General features: G+C 38.8%; 1 protein-coding gene across 5 annotated transcripts in view; it reads right to left on the bottom strand.

The window, feature by feature from the left end:
- The window catches only part of ITGB8 (integrin subunit beta 8), a 109076-nt gene extending 88999 nt beyond the window's left edge, over nt 1-20077 (bottom strand). For all 5 annotated transcript variants that reach the window (XR_007150281.1, XR_007150280.1, XR_007150282.1 and 2 more), the window contains exon 1: nt 18856-20077. Coding sequence is in view for 1 of the 5 variants with exons in the window: in XM_047849592.1 (XP_047705548.1) it covers nt 18856-18982 (127 nt within the window). In the remaining 4 variants the exon portion in view is untranslated. The remainder of the gene's footprint in view (nt 1-18855) is intronic.
- Nucleotides 20078-21236: the final 1159 nt, after the last annotated feature.

Genomic DNA, 21236 nt, shown 5'->3' with positions numbered 1-21236 from the left:
ATTTACATTAAAGAAATCTTCATTTCTAAAACCTATTTATTATAAAAGGCAATATAATTATACTTACTTAATGATACATATCTGGATGAACTCATCTTGATGTTTTCAAATGTGAAAAAAAATGAACCTACCTATAGGGGCAAATTTTTTACATCTAATTTTCTGATAATGTACAGTTCTACTAATTTATGTTAAAGCAAGGGTAGTTTCTAAAAGAATTCTGAATATGTCAAGGGAATGATACTGAATTGAAGTCACATTTTTATTGCCACTATTATCAGATGCAAAACCACCAGATTCGCTTGATGTTTCATTATGGCTCAGATCTACATCAAGTTTCAATTAGGCAAATGTTCTTTGCCCCTGTAAAGTTGAGTATTTTTTTACTGAGCAGAATTTCCTTGTAATGCCAATGTTATGAAATAGCACTAATCTTTTCTTCTTGTTAATCAGGTTTATTAGGTTTTTATTGTAATCTTTATGTTTCAAGGACAAGTTTCAACCTCCCTCATTACACAGAAAAAATTCATGTGACCTCAATAGGGTTTTATGCTAGCATAAAGACTTTTGGAGAACAAAAGTGGGGAGAAAGCCATGTTCAATGCCAGGCAGGTTAAGAAATGTTAGGGCAATACTACACATTCCATTTGTCTGCCCTGCCCTGTTTGGGGCAATCCCAACGTGAGTCAGAATTTGAAGTGGGCTAGGATGGCATAAATCAAAATGCTAGTTCATGATGGAATTTACAAGAAGAACCATCATGAAGCCACTGATGACACTCATTTGTGTTGAAATGGGCCATCACAAGAAGGGTGGTCTGGTGAGGTCATATCACCAATGTTTCATTGTGATTCATATACACACACTTCAGTCAACTTAGCTTTGAAAAAATTATTGCAGCTTACAGTGGGTGATCGTATAAATTATGCTCTACATCAGAACACTTTTTAACACAAAAGAGGCCACTATTAAATACACTGGTGCAACGGGTATAAATTGGAACTTCTCAGGTAAGCTGAAGTCTAAGGTCATCCTAAATGTACTTGAGTTTGGTGGTGCAGAACAAGAAATAAAAACAATATACAAGGAAATCCATGCTAAGGTGACAGAAAATGTCAGGAGAAAGAGAATGCCATGAGTTAGTGATGAAGTAATCTCTTGACATTAAGGAGGACCAGACAGGTGCAATGCAGCAATCTTGTTGAAATTTGTGATTGTTTTTAGATTGTGTGTACACACACACACACGTTTATATGCTTATGTGTATATAAACATATATGTTTATATTTTATATTTCATGTATTTTGACATATTCTTAGATGTGGGAAAGAGATGAAAGAATATGAAGAATACTTGTTTGCACTTGAAAATGACTTTGCAGTTTATATTATTTTCTTGACAGGAAGTTTCTCTTGGTGGTCCAAGCAGGTTTTCAATGTGTAACAAGAATTTTTCCTGAAGAGGATCAAATTCACTTTGGCAATTGCTCTCTTACCTGAGCACATCAGTTTGTCTTCTGACACTTATTCATCTGGGGGAAATTTGCGAGGAAGTAAGAGACACTCAGTCAAAAAGAAAGATAGGGGTCAGGGCACAGCATCTCTCAGTATAGTTTTGCTTCTTCAGACTTGGAACTTGAGCAAGGATCAAAAATCTCAAGATTCAGGGAGGGCTCCAGAGGCCCCTCTGAGGCATATTCTGGTTAAAGCTGCAGTTGTCTAACTTGGAAAAGCAATATTAGTCATGTGCTTTGTGCCTTGTTTTAACTGGAACTTTTCCATACATTCCAACTGTCCTGTTTATGAGGCACACTCCCTTTTTATAAAAGCCAAAATATTCACCGGTTTCCCACTCTGTTCCTCTAAATAATGTTTTTAATCTAACACACTAGAGTTCCAGGGGCTCTTCCTATTTTCCTCTCCAAGGTATGAATTTCCTTTCTCCCACTTAAAAAAAAATCACACTGCTATTCACATCAAAACCTCAAATGCCATACTTAAGTGTGTAAAAGAAATGCCCCAGGATAGTAGGAATGCATTTTATACCTTATTTTTTTTAACCTGAAGTCACATTGCAGGTATGCACTTGATTAGAACAGCAAAGAAACACTTTATATCATGAACAATTTTGTTCTAAATAAAAAAAATAATAAAGCCCAAAGTGAAATTTAGTTCATTTAGCATTTGATTTTCCTGCAATTACATTTCAAAGACGAAAAAGGTATTTATATTTTACTCTGTCACTTAAAAAAGCAAACCTATATATGCAACTGTATAAATTAGGGAAAATAAAAAAAAGAATAAATATTTATTAAGTGATTACTGTTTTAGGCCCTCTACCAGTTGGTGTTCTTCTATGTAACAATACCAAAAATAGGTGTATGATTTCATTGAAACTTTAGAAAAATCCTATGAGGAAATCATTAATATGCCTATTTTACAGATGGGGAACTATAACTTAGGGAAGAATCTCATCCTAAAGTCACACAGCTAATGAGTACACAGACCAAGTTTGAACCCTGTTCTGATTATAGAGGCTTTTCTCTTAAATAATGTCCTATATGGAACAGAGAATAACATAAAGACAGTTATACCAAGGTACGACTTAAAACTCTCACTAATTGAACTATTATTAGTCCTTCAGTGATGACTCAGTAATAATTCCTATGTACCTCAAGATGGTTCTTTCATAGAAGTAGTATGTCATTATTTTTCCTCTTATTATTCCCACTCTCGGGATGAGGATGTTAGATTCCCCCAGCAGGATTATTTTCTGTCCTCAGTACCAAAGACCTCCCTAAATACTACAGTGCTCTTTTCAAAGTTCATTTCATTTCCACGCACAAGGAGACTTTGAGTTTTAATACCAAAGCTCCAGCCTGAACATCTCACTGAGTGCCGAGTGCCTAAATTAGATTGGTTGGCACTTTTTCAGCACAAGGGAGAACTTCTTTTACAACCGTGTTTCCCCAACCTCTTGCCAGGGGACAGCTCTGGGCTGAATGCTAATTAGGCAGAAGCACTTGAGATGGTGTTTGCAGTTGCTATTTCCATTTGTGAATTTCCAGTTCTGCCCTGGAAGCCAAATCTGGAACAGGGAAGCCGGCAACTTGTTCTTGTCCTAACTGCCTATTCTCTGACCTTGGCTTGATAATTTAACTTTGCTGGGGTTTTGCTTCCTTGCTGATGAAGTAGAAAAAATCCTCCTCCTTTTTATGTGCTCTAAAAACACTTCAAAATGCAGAGTCTGGGTTAAAATGACATGATTGGATAGAGGACATTTGCTTTATAACATGCACAGTCTTGTTAACTTATGGGACTATTTTAAGATACAATTTATAATATGGGAAGACTTATTTAAAAATTTTTTAGCATTTACTCATTTTTGAGAGACATAGTGTGAGTGGGGGAGGGGCAGAGAGAGAGGGAGACACAGAATCTGAAGCAGGCTCCAGGCTCTGAGCTGTCAGCACAGAGCCCGACGCAGGGCTCGAACTCATGGACCAAGAGATCATGACCTGAGCTGAAGTCAGATGCTCAACCACCTGAGCCACCCAGGTACTCCTGTAAGATTTATTTTAAAAAAGCCACCCAAACCCTGTATGTTAGGTATATCCAGTTGCCCATCAGTAATCTGGTAATTGAGAATCATTCACCATTTTGAACCACAGGCACATGCAAACTTCTTGAAGGATAGAAATGTTCCTTATGCAGATTGTAGCAGTAGTACCACAGGCCTATACATCTGTCAAAACTCACTGACACTTTAAAGAAATGCAGCTTATTGATGTAAATTATGCCAATACATCGTATTTAAAATTAGCATTGTAAATTAACTTTGACAGAGTATTTTTTTGTTAGCTAAAGGACAGTCAGTGCACAGTGAGGAAATATATTCCTTTCCTGATAGTATATACAAAAATAGTAAATTATGTGGTTTTTAAAAAGTAAGCCAATGACATATTACATAAATCCTTTAACTTACAGATACTTAACAGGTCCATTAGTGGGTAACTAAAGTCATTTATCCCTACTGTACTATCTGATTTGCATGATTTTTATTCAGGTCAAGGGGTATATTAATATTCTTTCAAATGGACTGATCCCAGTTGTCGGATGATAAAATTATTTTTCCAATTCAAAAATGAGTCTTTATATTCTACTGGGAACTTCTTGTAAGTCCTCATCAGTATGAAAAATTGAAAGGAGTACATATTAATACCAAATGTAAAATTAAGTATCTTAGTAATTCATACTATTATCGCTAATAATACTAATACAGCATGAAGTACACATTAATATATTTTATTTTTTTAAATTTATTTATTTATTTTTGATAGAGCAGAGGAGGGGCAGAGAGAGAGGGAGAAAGACAGGATCCCAAGCAGGCTCCACACTGTCAGCACAGAGCCCACTGTGGGGCTCGAACTCACAAACCTTGAGATCATGACCTGAACTGAAATCAAGAGTTAATTTCACCCAGGGCCACCCAGACACCCCTAATAATATATTTTATATTCTATTCTCTACAGTAAAGTTTCTTCTGTGCTCAGTGCCAAAGATGATCCTCAATACTTGAGTGTCTTTTATAAAATTCATCTTACTTTTGGGCTCACACAAAGAAAATTCTGAATTATAATAAGAACATTTTCACCTGCCCTATAGAATAGAAATTTAATCTTCTATAATACTTCAATTATCTTAAACTATTTCAATTAATAATTGCCTAGTTTAACTTCATTTCCTGGAAGTTGACTAAGTACATCTTTATACATGTATGTCAAATGACAAGGCTTTACCTCATAGTTTTTGTGTATACTTCTTTTTTTTTAAGTTTGTTTATTTATTTTGGGAGAGAGACACCACAAGCAGGGGAGGGGCAGAGAGAGAGAGAGAGAGAGAGAGAGAATGCCACACAGGCTCTGCACCGTCACCGCAGAGCCCGATGCCAGGCTCAAAGCCACAAACTGTGAGATCATGACCTGAGCCAAAATCAAGAGTTGGATGCTTAATCAACTGAGCCACCCAGGTGCCCCACAAAAACCACCATAGGGTGGTGAATTCAGGACATTTAATAGTGATACTATATAACTAACTAATTTATTGTCTGTATTGTCCTATGAAATTCTTGTTCCATATTCTCCATATGTACCCAAATGGCCCAGCTATTACTTCTCCCTCATCAAAACTCAGCTTTATCAGAGTTCATCTTTCTTTGGGTAAATCTTCAACCAATGCTTTAATGTTCTCATTTTCACTGCCTGCTTATAGGGCTCTCCCCTAACTCCCTACCTCCTCATCTCCCAGAAATACCAACCTCTATTCTTTCGAAGTCCAAAGCTCTTATTCAATAGGACTCTCCCCATGTTTGTTATTACCAGATGCTTTCCTAAATTTTACAATGTATTCAACCCCTTGCTTTTGGGTTTTGGCCTCATCTGATCCCATGTAATCACCCAAATTACCCACATATCTCACTACCTCTACTTTGGGCAGAACCATTAGTGATCCCTGGGGCCAGGGACCGTGGCAAGGAATTCTCATGAGGTATATTCTCATGAGAGGCCATTGGATCATGAAATCATGAAAGTAATATCTGACTTTTCATAACACCTGGAAGTCAATTTCTGCCCCACATGTCTATCACCAGATAATCTAGTCTGTGGCCCTGTTCTCAGAAAGCATTGAATTCTGGCATCAATGCTATGCTGACCTCCGAGAGTAGCCAACCATTGGTCCTGGACCAATACCATGTGCACCCTGACAGAGAACACTAGGCCTCATTCTCCAGCTGGGCTATGCTTCCTTCAGCAGGGCACAGGACATGCTGAGGAACCCACTCCCCTCTCTCATCCTATCATAGTCCCATGAAATGTCATCATGCATTGTGTGCCTTTGGATTCTTCAAGAGGCATCAAACAAACTACATCCTCTAAACTAGAGACTGGTACTAATAATCATTTAGTCCTTGTGTTTCCATTACCAACCTCAGAGGTTAGGCAATGTGGTTATATTACATTGGCCCTCACATTAAGGCTCTTGTTCTAGATAGTTTTAGTTGAAACACTCACCAAAAGGGATCTTTTTAATCAAAATTCAGAATGCCTGAAACTTTCTCTCTTCTTGAGTGTTTTTATCCGTGTTACTATCTTCCAAATGAATTCCCTTGGAACTTGAGCCCCATCTATCATTTCTAGAGAGCTTCTTTTGCCAATTACAATCCACTCTTCTTCAACTCAATAAATTCAATAAAAGTTCAAACCAAAATGCACAAAAAGACAATACAGCAACACCTTGGGAGGTATGCCTTATACTAAAAAAGAGACCAGCTAGGTCATTTTTTCCTTTTTTTTTTTTTTTTTTTGGCCAATAATACAGTTCTGCTATAATGAGTTCTTTGTTTCCAACTAGAACAGCCAGTTCTACAGCAATCCCTACACATCTCAAAACTTGCTTGCATTCTTTGTTCTACTGCAGTCAAATAATACCTTACACCAACCACTCCGCATAGCTAGTCCAGCCTCCTAGAAAGCTGGCAATAAGGAAAGACATTTCCTAGTTTGGCATTACTTAAGGCACCTTCTGTCAGCCTAATCTTGTAGAATTTTGAAATTTCCTTTTAATTTTTTTTCTTTGTTCAGCCTCAAAATATTCTAAATCTGTTTTGGAGCATAGCAATAATCCCTCATTCCATAAGGATGAAGCTTTCCACCCAGTTTCTTGCTCTACTCAGTATCTATAACAGTTACTAGGGAATTGTACTAAATATATGCTCCTCGGGAGCAGAAAAATGGCTTGTATCTGGGAAAATGTTTGTGTTCAATTCCTAGGATAGGACCCTGGTACCATATGTATATGTGGAACAAACAGTATCTCAACTGTAGCTGCATTTTACCACTGGCATATCTTGAAATGCCAACTTTTTCCATTGTAAAAGGAAGTGGATCCTAAACCATGCAAAACATCAAAATATCTTGGGCCAAAAGCCACTGCCCACATCACACACCTAATAAGACATCTTTGGTCCATTTCTTTAGAGCTGACATTTCTTGTCTTTTATCCTCCTGTCTTCATTACTAAACTTTCCCTCCATTTCTGAACTTGGTTTCTCCCATCAACTTTGATTTGAACTAGTCCTTGGCAGCTACTCTGATTCCTTACTCCATACAACCTGGGGACTGTGATTTGGTGGGGGGGGGGGGGGGGGCAGTTCTCTAAATGAAACTGCACCAGTGCTGATCTGGAATGGCAACAGACTCTGTCTTGGACAAATGTAACAGTGTTTGCTGATTAAAACAAAACAAAGTAAAACAAAATAACAAAAATACCTGGGAATGAGAGAGAACACATCTCCAAACCATTATGATAATGATGGTTGGCTCATGGGTAAGGTTATCATGAAAAGGACACTTTTTAAGGCCGCATAAGCTGTTTTAAAATATGAACATTTATTACTTTAAATAACTGCACTCAAAAACATTTTTAAAAATCATCTTGAGTATATATCTAGTAATGTCACTTATAATTTAACACTACAATTCTAACTTAATGATCATATTCTTATCTCCTAAACTAATTTTTAATTGGGAGCTTTTAAAAATAAGTTAGGGAAGGCAATTCTGATAAATCTGTTTAATATTAGTAGTTTTGGAGCAAGAATTGATCCCAGTACTTTTGTTAATTCAATTATAAAATCCCAATGGAAACCATTTTGACTTTCATTACATTTTTCTCTGATATGTAAATTAAGCTAATTTACTTACTCTGAAAACAGCAAGGTGGTCACATTAAGACTTATTTTTAAAATGAAAAATAGTTCTTTTAGTCCATGAAAGTAGTATGGAAATGTTTATTTTACCTATTCGTTCACTTACAGATATTAAATATATGCCAGCTGACTAATTCAACAAAGTTTGGCTAATTCATGTCAGTAAAATGTTCTTTTCTGTGACATATTTTAAATTAATAAGGGGAAATAAAAAGTAAAACTAAAAACATGCATATACTTGACTCTTACTATAATGCTCTTGGCAAGAAAATAGAATTCAGTGTAATCTCTTCACATCTTTGAGTTTACCAAGAGGCAATTACTTACTAACAAAGAAAAGCACCTTGTCATGAGCTAGTTTTCCTTATGCAATAATCACTGGTGTTTTCATTGTTTGTTACTTTTCCTATAGTAATATATAAATTACTAGACAAGTCTGTCCTTAACTTCATTAGCGTGAATAGCAAGAGTGAAAATAGTGGTGGGCATAACATGACCAAATAACAGTTACAACCCAGACTAAGAAATCATTAAGTGAAGTTAAGTTCTATTTTCCTATCTTGATAAATATGCATTGATAATGCTCTACAAGGCTGGATCTGAATTTAGAAATTCTGACTCTTTAGATTTCTGTTTGGGAACTGGCAGTGTGTAAAGTGTTGTCCCCTCCAGCCCGTGATTTGCTCCTCTTCTCTCTTACTCCTAGTTTTATTCTACATTGCCAAGTAGCCTATCACTTACCAACATGGACACTCCCAACATACATTTCCAAGCTCTGTTTGTTCCCCCTCTCCTGGAGTTTGGAATACAGTCTACCCACAGGATGGCCCTGAGAGTAATTTGGGGCTGTTTGGGCAGAGAATTCTGGAGATGATCTAAAAGGGTATTGAAGACTGAATAGTCATATAGCCTGGATAACTTGCCTTTGGGGAGGGCCAGAAGAGGGACTCTTCTCACCTCCTGGAGGATAGTCTGTAATGATGATCGAGAGTATAGAGTCAGTCCACTCAGGTGTGAATTCTGGTTCCATTACTTATTTATTATTAAGAGATCTTGAAGAAGTTATTCAATATCTCTTTAATTTGTTTAACTATAAAATGGGAATGATCAGTGTACATACCTTAGAGGACTGTGGACATTAAAGGATATGTTGTGTTTTTTTTTTATGTTTATTTATTTTTGAGAGGAGGGAGGGGAGGCAGAGAGAGGGGGAGCCAGAGAATCTAAGCAGACTCTGCATTGTCAGTGCAGAGCCCAAAGCAGGGCTTGATCCCACAAACCATGGGATCATTACTTAGGCCGAAATCAAGAGTTGGACACTTAACCAGCTGAGTCACCCAGGTGCCCCAAGGATATATTTTTATTCTGTATGTACAGAAGGGTATCTGGCATACAGAAAATACTTCACAAATGTTAACTATTGTTATTATTTTAACTTTAGAACCCAGAACTGTACCTGACACAAAGTTGTAGATGCTTTAAGAAAATCTGAATGAATAATGATTAAATGGACTAGAATAGTCCCCCTTCAAATCTTTTTTGGTATTTGGTTAAATGATTATAAATTCCAGTTTGTATAATCTAAATAGAAATCAGTTTTAAAATACACTCTGAGGATAAAGGATCAAGATTACTTTTTAGACTTAATTATAAGCAGTGAAAATAATTATCACAGAAATTCAAAAGGAAAACAACTTTGTAAAAAGTAGGTTAAAAAATACCAAGTCTCTATTTTGATCTTTGCTAAAGATTTGCCTATAAAACCAAGAGACTGCTTTCTGGAGTGGACTGAGAAAGCAGACACAAGTGTATTTTACAGCATTAAAGCTTTTATAATAGAACTCCCTTTTAAATGAAAACTATATTTCCTAAAGTTCAAATCCTAATGAGGATTAGAGATACAGATACCCAATTTTAAACTAATCTTATTTGCTTAGATACCCAATTTAAACTAATCACTATTGTCCTCACCTCATTGAGTCCTTTACTTCAAATAGTTTATTAGGACCTACTGAGTGCCAAGCATTGGAGACACAGAACGAACAGGCAGTTTCTCTCCTAAGGAGGTACCAGGTGGGTGTGCAAATGGGACATGAACAAGGATCCAGAGGGTTAGGCATGGGATGCTCTGGAAAGGGTTTGTCTGTCATATGGAAGAGCCTGAAGGCAGTGGGAGCCATAAAAGATTCAGAGTAGAAAGGTAAAATGTGGACAAAGATTTGAAATGATGGAGACTGATTAGGAAGCTCATAGAATGAAGGATATTTCAGGCTTTCTCCACTCTAGTGGCATTGTCTTAAAAGGAGGGGATAGATTGGAGATACCATTATGGACAAAGAGTTGATGTTAAAAAACAAACAAAGAGTTGTTTGTTTTTAACCAAACAAGTTGATGTTAAAAAACAAACAAAAGAGTTGTTTGTAACAAAGAGTTGATGTTAAAAAAAAAAACCATTTTCCTTTAAGCATCTCACTAGTCTCACCCACTTATTTATCATCTTGTCACCCCTCCACTACCTTACAACACTTTTCTTCATAGCTGTACGTGAGACTTAGATAACCTTTAATATCAAAGGAGAAAAAAATTCCTATTGCTGTTATCCACTTGGAAATCCTAAGATGTCTCCCCCCCCCCTTTTTAGAGGAGCTAAACCATAGAAAAGATTGTGAAATGCCTTAAGTGGATGTACAAAGAAAACATAATAAGTTTAATGTCATCTTATTAAAATGGCCTGCTGTGACTCTCATATATGATAGTAGCCTGTCCTGGTCTCTCTCAGGACAATTCCTCACTCTGCTTTCTTTCTTCTTCTTTTTATCATGTGCGTATATATATCATAACATATTATCATAACATACATGTATGATAAAATACGTGTGTCATGTAATGAGATCTATATAACATATCAATCATACATATATGTTTATATATACATATAAGCACATGCATACATATATATTTGTCTTCATCAGTTAGAATGTAAGCATCATGAGGACAGGGATTTTGTTTTGCTGTCTGCTGTCTTCCTAGTGGCTTAGGCGTAGCCTTTGATATCTCATCAAACTTCTGCCTGAAGAGATACAGTCCCTTGTGCTCCTTGGATGGCTTCCTCAAAGAAGAGTAACAAGAAGAAGGGCTGTTCTGCCCTTAATGAGATGATACACAGGGAATACCCCAAGGGCATTCACAAGTGCATCCATGGAGTGGGCTTTTAAGAACCATGCCCCTCAGGCACTCAAAAGAGTGCCTGGAAATTTGCCATCAAGGAGAAGGGAACTCCAGATGTGTGCAACGACACCAGGCTCAACAGAGCTTTCTCGGTCAAAGGAATAAGGAATGTCCTACAGAGTATCTGTATTTGGTTGTCCAGAACACATGAGGATGAAGATTCACTAAACGAGCACTCTACGTACATTATCTATGTACCTGTCACAGCTTTCAAAAATCTATAGACGTAAATATGGATGAAAACTAACTGCTGATTGTCAAAGTCATAAAACTGCAATAAACAAAACAAAACAACAGCAAAAACTTCTGCCTGAAGAAAACATATTATTATATACCTTTAGCCTAGTATATATTGGAAATCCTCTCATTAACCAATACTGCTAGACATGGCTAATCATCGCAAATATTTAACAGCTGAAGGCCTACTTACTTTAGTAAAAATTCATGGAGAAAAATTAATATGAATATATTAAACAATATAGAGCATCAAGCTATAATAGAGTAGCTCCAAGCAGCTAGGAATGTCAAAGCCCTATGATAATCAACAGTCTGACTCATATACCATGATTTTGTCCCTTTGAACACTTTGGCTGAACAGGTAACCAGCTATGTAGTAGATTAGTCTCTTTTTCGTTCTCTCATAACCACAAGTCATGCACATCTGTAACACATTGGAGATCCTGTAGAAGGCAGAGTTACATTCCAGGTTACTCTCATAAAGCCACATTCTTCTCTTCATTCTCACTATGATAAGAAACTAACCATTGTAAGGTACATTTAAGAGAACTTGAGAGTGTTTGGGGGCTTCCACAGGAGGTACGCTTTGACCCTGCCCCAGTTCGCAAATCAGTATCCTCTCATCTGTAGTTACTCTGTGCTAGTAACATTGTTACAGGGCAGGACCCAGGAATCCCAATAGAAGGAGTATGTGAAAGTCCTCTTTCATGTGATAGTCACACTGAATGTATAACTTAGAGCAACATCCAGAAGCTTTTGAAAAAGGTATGAGGCGACATAACAGAGTTCAAATCTCATCTCTTCTACTTACTAGCTACGTGATTTGGAGCAAATTATTTATCTCCATTGTGCTTCAGTTTCCTCATTTCTAAAACAAGGATAATAATTCTACCTCTCTCATAGTATTAATATGACGATTAAATTAATATGGTGAATCATTTAGATGAGTGCATGATATAGAGTAAGAGCTACCCAACAGTTTGTTAAATTATGTGAGTTCTTTCCACTACATATAGAAGCCACACTTACATGAATTCTTTAGGATATAATTGGGAAAGTGACATTTTTAGAGATTAATGATTAGGTCACCTACTTAAGCTCAGTATTTAATTGTTCAATTTAATAAAATGCAAAATGAATCATCAGAAGATATTTTTTCCTATGGCTTCTTTTATAATCAATATACAGCTTACAGAATATATTTCATCAATAATTAGAGAAGATACATAGAGCTCAGCATTTTCATGCTGGCAAAACTCTAAATTTATAGACTTGGGCTGCATCAGGGACTAATTTTGAGTACCAAGAAGGACTAATCATATACAGTACACAGTTGGTTATGGATGTTGTTAGGTTATTTGAGGAACATGTAAACAGACTATTTCCTTAGGTCAGATAAAGTAAGATTCAGTAATATCATAAGTAATACCATTTTTATACCAGTTACTCAATGAGACTTACGAAACCAGCACAAAGACATCATTTAAATGACAGAATGCTATACAATAGGTATTATCAAGGGGGGATACTTTGAGCATCTGAACTTATTAAGTACAAACAAGAGAAGGGCTACATAACAAGGCAAACGTTTATTACTTTTCAAAAAAACTGATAGTCCAAGGATTGGCTCCTATTTATTAACATCTAAAGAAGCTGAGATCAAAACGATACCCTCTGACACCCAGCTAGTGAACAGTAAAATGACTTCGGGGAGCTGGTGCTGATGAACAAAATGAGGAATTTAACACCCAGCTATTTCACAGGTGGGCAGAAAAGGCTCTAAACTGTTGAACAACAAAGACTGGGTTATCTCAAATACTTTATTTGCTTTGAGGAAGGTTCTTTCAAAATGGTGAACAGGAAAATTGAAAAGGCAATATAGTGTTGCTATATCATGATATTTCTCATGCCTCATAAAAAAATCAAACTGGAATGAAAACTGATTATCATATTTATCTTCTTATTACCTATATTAAAACCTATTCAAATATATCCCTTATTCACCTAAATAATATCTCCTGATTCCCATTAATACTTTATTAAAATTAAAATAATTTCCAAATAATCCATTAAAATATCTCCTGACTCCCCTTAATAATTCATTAAAATTATTAACTAATTTTTTCAGTCTAATCAAGGCTTAATTAGCTTACCAGTTTTATATGTTCATGAATAAATAATTTACCTTTAAACCTTAAACATACATTGGAAAAAATTATTAGCTGGCAGAATTATTCTGAGATAATTTTTTTATACATGGTCAGTCCTATTTTTTAGAGTCCTATATAAATGGTTCTACTTGAAGATATGGTATACTTCAAACAAAAAAAAAAAGAGGTTACAATATTAAGTCAACTTTATCAAATGTGAATGGACACGCACAAAAAAAATCACAGCCAAATTGGCTCATTGGGCAATTTTTTCATGTTTATACTAAATATAGAAGTACCTTTATTTTTCTTCTGGAAGAAGATTCTGTTATTGTCTTGTAAATGTAGTAGAACTTGATTATTGAGTTCATCTGTTTTTTGCAAAGATTAGAGATTGATAGGAAAAAAATGAAGCCTTGTCTTAGACTGAACAAGATAATCAATCTGATGAAAAAATTAAGAAGAATTTACTTATTCATTCTTTCATTCACTCAACAAATATGTACCTAGCACCCTGTACGTAGCTGGCATTTCCATAAGTAAAATAAGAACAAAGTACCTTCCTCATAAGCTTTAATGTAGTTGCTAGGTTGGGAAAAGGGAGACAGTAAAACAAACAAATACATAATATATCAGGGTGCTAAAATATATAAAAGAAAAAAGATGCAGGGTAAGGAACTAAATGGTGTTGATAAGGAGGGCAGGGAAGGTCTTTTTAAGATGATATTTGAATAGACATCTGAAAGAACTGAGAGAGAGGGAATCAGAAATATATCTCATGGAAGCACATTCCAGGCACAGGACAATGAGTTCAGGATTGGAGGTAGGATCATGTTTGGTACATCCAAGCTATAGCAAGAAGCAAGCAAGCGTTATTGTAACAAAGTGAGAGAGGAAAAGAGGATTAGGAGGTAAAGTCAGGAAGTCATCAGAATCTTGGAAGCCATGTAAAATAAAGATGTGGCCTTCAATTTGAGATAGATTAAAAACATGTAGAGTTCTGAGGGGAGGAGTGATAGAACCCGAGGCACATTTTTAAAAAGTGAGCCTGGCTACACTTTGAGGTAGAGAAGCCAGTTTAAGAGCCATTCAAGAGTTCAAGCAAAAAATGGTGTGGACCACTCCATGGCAGTGGAGGTGGTAAACTGACTTGTGGAATGTGAGAGAAACAGAAATCAAGGATGCCACCAAAGTGTGACCCTGGACTACTGGAAGTATGGCTGATCACAAAGTGAGATGAGGAAGAGTATTAAAGAAGCAAGTTTGAGGGAGAAAAGTGGACATTTGGTTTTGAAAACATTAGGGTTTTGCCTTTAAACATACAGTGGATATGCCAAAGAGGCAGTCTGCTCTGTTCTCTGGAGATCAGGGAAGAGGTCAGGACTGCAATTGTTAGCATACAAGTGGTATTTAAGACCCAAGACTGCATTAGTCCAGTATGTGTATATGTGTGTGTATATATATATATATATATATATATATATATATATATTTACTCTATATATATATAAAAGAAAGTTCAGGTATAACTTGTTTTGAGTTTCAGTTTTAAGGGTTGTTCCTCCTGTCTCTTCAGTTGACAGTTTTTCTCCTCTCTACTGGACCATTGCATGTGCATATCCATACGTGTTGTAATACCTCTTGTCTTCTATTTCTCATTCTCCTTTATAGCAAAAATCCTTGTAGGAGTTGTCCATTCTTTCTGTCTGCAATACTCCTCACTTGTGATTCCACTGTGATAAAATAATTGATGTTTGTCTGGGGAAGTAGATGTACTCATGCTGTTTTTTTTCTTTTTCATATACATGCATACCAAAAAGCTGTTACATAGGCATAGTTTTAAGAGAACTATTTTTAATGCAGCCATAACAGACTCACTGAAAAGTAAATGGTTCAAACTCTCTTTATCTTTGCTTCTTCCCTCACTTCTGCATTTCTTCTCTTAAACATAGTAAACATTTCTATAGCCCGAAATTTAAGCTAAAAAAATCATGCTGTGAAACAAATGATAGTGTTTCTCCTCCAGTAGTACTTTGATTTACTGAAATATTTTGGGATAAAATGATATGAAGTTTGCTTCAAAATAATCTTATTGGGGGAAGGAGATGAACTGAGTAGAAGAGATGAAAGAAGGAAGCTGGCCCTGAGTTGATAGTTGATGAAGCCTGGTGATAGGCATATGGGCATTCCTTATACCATTCTCTCTGCTTTTGTATGTGTTTGAAAATTTCCAAATATGAAGTGTGAAATGAAAAGAAACCTACTGTCAGTACTGCACTTAATCCAAAGAAATCCATTACAATGGTGAAATTTTAAATCATTTGTTAACAGGTGATGGAGCTATTTGGGGGCACAGGAATTTTCCCAAGTCATAATCAGTTTTTTGTTTGTTTCTTATACAGCATAAAAACTTTTCATAGACAGCACAAGCTTTTTTTTTTCTCAGAAAGTGTCTTAGTTGCATTAAGATAGAATTAATTTGGATGTTTATTGTGCAAATAATTTGGAAGACTAGACTTTTAAAAATGAAGCCTTGATTCTCTCTTTTTGTTCCTATTTTATTTTATTTATTTTAATTTTATTTTTTATGTTTTATTTTGTTAAATTTACATCCAAAGTAGCATATAGTGCAACAATCTTAAATATCCTCTTACTTCAGGTAAGCGTAAAGAAATTTAAGAACACCTGTGATATGAAATATGTTCTAAGTAAAATAATATTACAGTTACAAAATAATGCGAATCCAGTTGATTGTTATTTAAAAGAATAGTTGATTATGCACCGAAGGTAAAATTTCATTGCAATAACAGTTAACACCTTTTTTTTTTTTTAAAGAAAATACTTTCTGAAATTTGTCACTCATATTGCCATATAAAAATTTAGGCAAAATAGATTTTTAACCTTGCAAAGTGAGCAAATGTAGAAACAACAGTGTTGCTACATTAACTCTTCAAATATTAACTACTAAGTATTCTTTAGTGTTTTCCAGTTACTCATTAACCATTTTATTCTATTATTGTTTCTCCAGTTGTCGGTGATTTCCACCAGGGAAAGTTGAAAAACATTTTTGTAGATTAGAAAAATGCTCAGGTTTTATTAACAACATCCCCTTGCTCACCATATAGTCATTATTAAAAGTCCACTATGTATTTGGGGCCTATAAACCCTACTTCAAAAATTAAACCCAAAGTTATGTTGTTGTGCAGTTTATGGTTCCTAGCGTATGCCTTTATTGACCTAAACATTTCCTTGGTGTAAACTACTGAACAAGGGAACAAGATTTCTTTTGTAACTGATACCTAAATTTCTGTTCTGCTTTAAGCATCTAATTTGCACTGTGAAGACATATAATTTGAGACTTGTATCTCTATCATGGAAGTACAACAGTTTATGCTGATCTCTAATTTTCTGAGTTGTACTGGCTATAATTTAAATTTTTTGCATGATTTTAACTGCAATGCCAACCAGTATACATCAGAAACCTTTGTATATTGACAGAGACTGGGAAAAGGATGTCTTGTTCTGATTTCAGATAAGCATTCCCTTTTCACAACTGCAGGTGCAAGGGAGCCCATTCATAGCATTTGCTTCAAACCAGTTATAGTCACTGGATGAAAATACAATGCTATTACATGAGAACTTGACTGATCTTTACAAGCACATGAAAAAAAAGTTAATGTTTATTCATTTTTGAGAGACAGAGACAGAGTGCAAGCGAGGGAAGAGCAGAGAGAGAGAGGGACAAAGAATCTGAAGAAAACTCCAGGCTTTGAGCTGTCAGCACAGAGGCAGATGTGAGGCTCGAACCCAGGAACCATGAGATCATGACCTGAGTCGAAGTCGGACACTTAGCCGACTGAGCTACCCAGGCGCCCATGAATATTTTTAAACTATTGTTATTAGTAGTAAAGACTAGAGGCAAGTAGCACTTTTTTCTTTGTCAATATATTTGGGACAAAATATACTCTGTTGACACAGTCTTGGTCATTTTACTATTGAGTGTGTGTGTGTGTGTGTGTGTGTGTGTGTGTGTGTGTGTGTGTTTACTACATCTAGAAAAATACTTTGTCACTTATTAACAGAAGATGGAATTATACTTGGTGGAAAATCTGTTGCAGTTAATGGATGTTCCACTGAAGACATAATTGACAATGTTACTATTTCCTTTGCTTTAAATTTCACTTATTTTGAAATAAACATATAAACCAAAATATAACTACAAGATAAAAATTTACTCTAATTACTCTCATTCACATAACTGGGTAAATCTCTTTTTGAAACAAATATTGGACAATGATATGTGCAACAAATGAGTGAAACTAGCTGGATGTTTCCATTATAAACTCTAACGTAAGAGATTATGACTTGATCGTTTTTATAAGCTTCAGGTGGAAACATGGCACATCAATTCAAAGTATAAAAGAAAATTTTAGTCTACAAAACAATTACAACCCTACTTCAACAGCAGAGGTCAGAGAAAGGCTCTAACAGAATTTAAAGGCTTGATGACCAAAAGTGTTTGGCCTATATTTAAAACCAAGAAGAACTCATCCCAAATTGATGATTAGCACTATTACTTACTGTATGTTTTACTGTTTGCCAACAATACAGTACAGCCACCTTAAATTTGCATGTAATTCAAAAGTGCCACACCTTTTCATACACTATTCGACTTGAGCATTCCTTGTGATTTAGGGAGGGAGGTACTGTCCTCACTTGTAAAATAAGGACAATATACTTTATAAAGAAGTATCCTTTCCAAATCAAGACAATTCTGATAGAGGTGGCTTGCCTGGATTAAATGGTGTCAATCCTGGTTTAAATTTCTGTCTCTGTGTTTCAGTCTCAGGGGCTGATCTCACTGAGGGATCAACCAGCTAGGACTTTTTTTGTTTGTTTGTTTAAGCTGAAAAAAAAATGGTGACTTAAAGAATATTGGTAGTGTATTTAATTCATTCAGGCTGAGCACTATGATAGAAGCAACTTGTATGCAGCCATCTTCTCATGGACTCAAAACCAGAAAACTCACTCCCATTATACCAATGTATCCTCAGCCTTGAATCAAATGCAAGTTAGTGGTTAGTGGATCCACATGCAGAAATATGGGGGGCATCTTCAAAGATGACTTAAAGAAGAATGCCTTCAAGGATGGAGCAGAACCCCTAAAGTGACTTATGTAAATATGGCCTTCCACTCGTCCAAACTTACATTCTATTACTGCTCGCCCCAAACCCGGAGCAACACACAGAGTCTCCTCGTGTAATTAGTTATTGCTGTCACTCCGGGGCGGAAACACTTCACACCTGGCCTCCCTCAGGCCGCCTGAAGGGAGGACGCTGCCACACACCCGCCCTTCTGAAGTTCTTAGGGCAAGGAGGCTGACACTGGGCCACTTACCTGGCCGGGATATGCTTCGTCACAGCCCAAGACCTTTGGGAAAGAGAAGAAAACAAAAGAAAACAAAACAACTTACCACTCTGGCCCAGTCCAAGAACAACTAAAAACACCCAGGCCGCCCGAAGGAATGGGGCAGGACCTGGCCGGCAGTTTTGCAGGCAGACAAATGCGGCAGTAAAGAAAGCCAGGGCGGAGCGGCACATAATGCAAAGCAGCCCGCACAGCGCCCGCCGCCTGGCTGCTATCCGGATGCGCGCTGGCGACTCACGGGCGCACCTCGGGGCCCGCCGGCCAAGTGTCGCTAAGACGTTTCCCGAAGGCCCAGCAGGCGGACCCCGCGGCTCGTAGCAAGCGGTGCAGGTATGCTGGCCCCGGCACCGCTTGGCATTTCAGGGCCCCCCCGGCCCTGCCAGCTCTGCTCCGCGGTCCCGCGATCTCCGCGAGAAGCACCTCCTCTGACGGTCAGTGGCCCGGGGCGGCGACGCGAGCGAAGGCTCCGCAGCCCGCTCTGGGACAAAGAAAAGAGCTTTTGTTTCTCTCCAGCCGATGGGGCTTCTGCTGCATAAATCAGCTTAGTGAACAGCCAAACAGAATCAAACCCAAACAAAGCCCGAAGCCGGGGGGGAAAAACCAGCCTAAAGTACTATCACTGGGTGATGCTGCATCTGTGGGAGGGGACGCCGGCGAGGCCGAGGGGGAAAAAAGTCGATGGCGCATCAATCAGCGCGAGCTTCTTCCACAGGTGGGCAGGGAGGCCAACTCCACTTAGTTACAGCTTTGCAGCCTCGTCAGCTGAGCGGCGGGCAAAGTCAGAACGGCAGCGTCCGGGCTGGCGAGGGAGGAAGCTCGGGGTGCCAGTAGCTGGGGGAGCCGGCTCCGGCAGCACCCTAGAAGCCCCCGCCGGCGCCCGCGGACACAGAGCGAGGCATAGCAGCTCCCCGCTTCGCTGGGAGTGGAGCGCACGGCCTCTAGCACAGGAGAGGAGGTTCCGCGAGGGTGCAGTAGCCTAGCCTTGCGGGGCGGGAGCTTCGTACCCTCGTCCTTCTGGCCCCGGTGTGCGGTTCAGGCGTCCCACCGTCCAGAACCCGGGCAGCTGGCGCACTCCGGGGTACACCCCGCGAGCAGGCGAGGGAAGCGAGGCTGGCGAGGGGCGGGGGAGCAGTGGTCCCGCTCCGGCCCCCGGGTTGGGGGGGCTCCCGAAGTGCTGATAGCTGGGCGCGCTCGGGGCCGCGAGTTGCTAGGAAACCGCCCCACGCTACCCGGCGCCTCGCCCCGGCCGCCTGCAGGCGCAGCGGCGGCTCCGGCGGCAGCAGCAGCAACAGCTCCGAGCAGCGTGGGCGGGACATTGGTGAGGCATGAAGTCACCGCGGCCCACACTCGCTCTTTGTTTTGCTCACTCCAGCTCTTTTTCTCCCCCTTGGCTCTGATAGTTGCCATTCCCATCGTTCACCAGAGCTCCTGATGCGTAGCTGCGCAACGGGAATCGCTCGCCCTGTTTCCTCTCCCCCTCCTCGCCGAATGCCTACACCCCAACGCTCCCCTAGCCGGCGTGGAGACTTGATAAGTACTAATGGCAGCTGCGCGCAGATCCCAGCCTCTCACCCGGGCACTCTGCGCTTCTTTGTTCCGAAATACTCACTGCCCGGCAGCTGCAGCGTACCAAGTGGAACACAGGGGCCTCTCCCCGCCCCCAACACCCTCTGTTCCGCGGGTGCGCACTGACAACTTCGCTTGCAGATTTAGGAGCTCACTATTCACCCCACCCCAAGACCATCCGGCATCTTCCCAACACTTCGAATTGGGCCAGTCCGCAGAGGCTGTACCCGGAGCTGCTAGCTGAAATTTCTCGCTCCTTCTCGCGGAGCCTCAGTCCTTAGCTGTCCAGCCTTGCTCTTCCCAGGGTCTGGTGGTGGCTCTGGGTTTTTGCTAGTTACAGTGAGTCTTTTGACCTTAAGCGTCACCTTTCAAATAAACGGAACAAAGAAGTTATGAAGTGCGGCGAACGAAGCAGGAGAGAGAAGCTAAGGAGATGGTGAGAGAGGGCATTTCTGCCTGCTTGAAGTTCAGAAATTTAGGTGCAAAAAGGGAGCGTGTATTAAGCTGGGCAACTGTCAGAGAAGCCGCGCGCCTCCTCGGATCTTGTCACTACCACTCTAGACCGAGGGAGGGAACCCAGTCCCCCCGGATTGAAAACAAGGCACTGTTCGCATTCTGAGACACAGAGTGATGGTTTTCTTTTTCCTCTAGGGGCAGGAGTGGTTCCCTGTGGTAAAGTCTGACCTCTCATTTTTCCACTAGCAGCCTGCGCGACGTCTTTCATAGAGCACCCGCCTCGTACAGACATCAGACCAGTCTAGCCAGGTCAAGGTGAAATATGTGGGAGTTTCCCCTCCTTCTTATTTGTTTAATAGTTTCCATCTCCATATTTGGAGTAAAAAAACAAGTAGGAGGCTTGCT

This window comes from Prionailurus viverrinus, chromosome A2, assembly GCF_022837055.1.
Source record: "Prionailurus viverrinus isolate Anna chromosome A2, UM_Priviv_1.0, whole genome shotgun sequence".
Taxonomy (NCBI): domain Eukaryota; kingdom Metazoa; phylum Chordata; class Mammalia; order Carnivora; family Felidae; genus Prionailurus; species Prionailurus viverrinus.
Note: the sequence above shows the minus strand (reverse complement) of the source record. Positions and strands in the feature narration are given on the sequence as shown.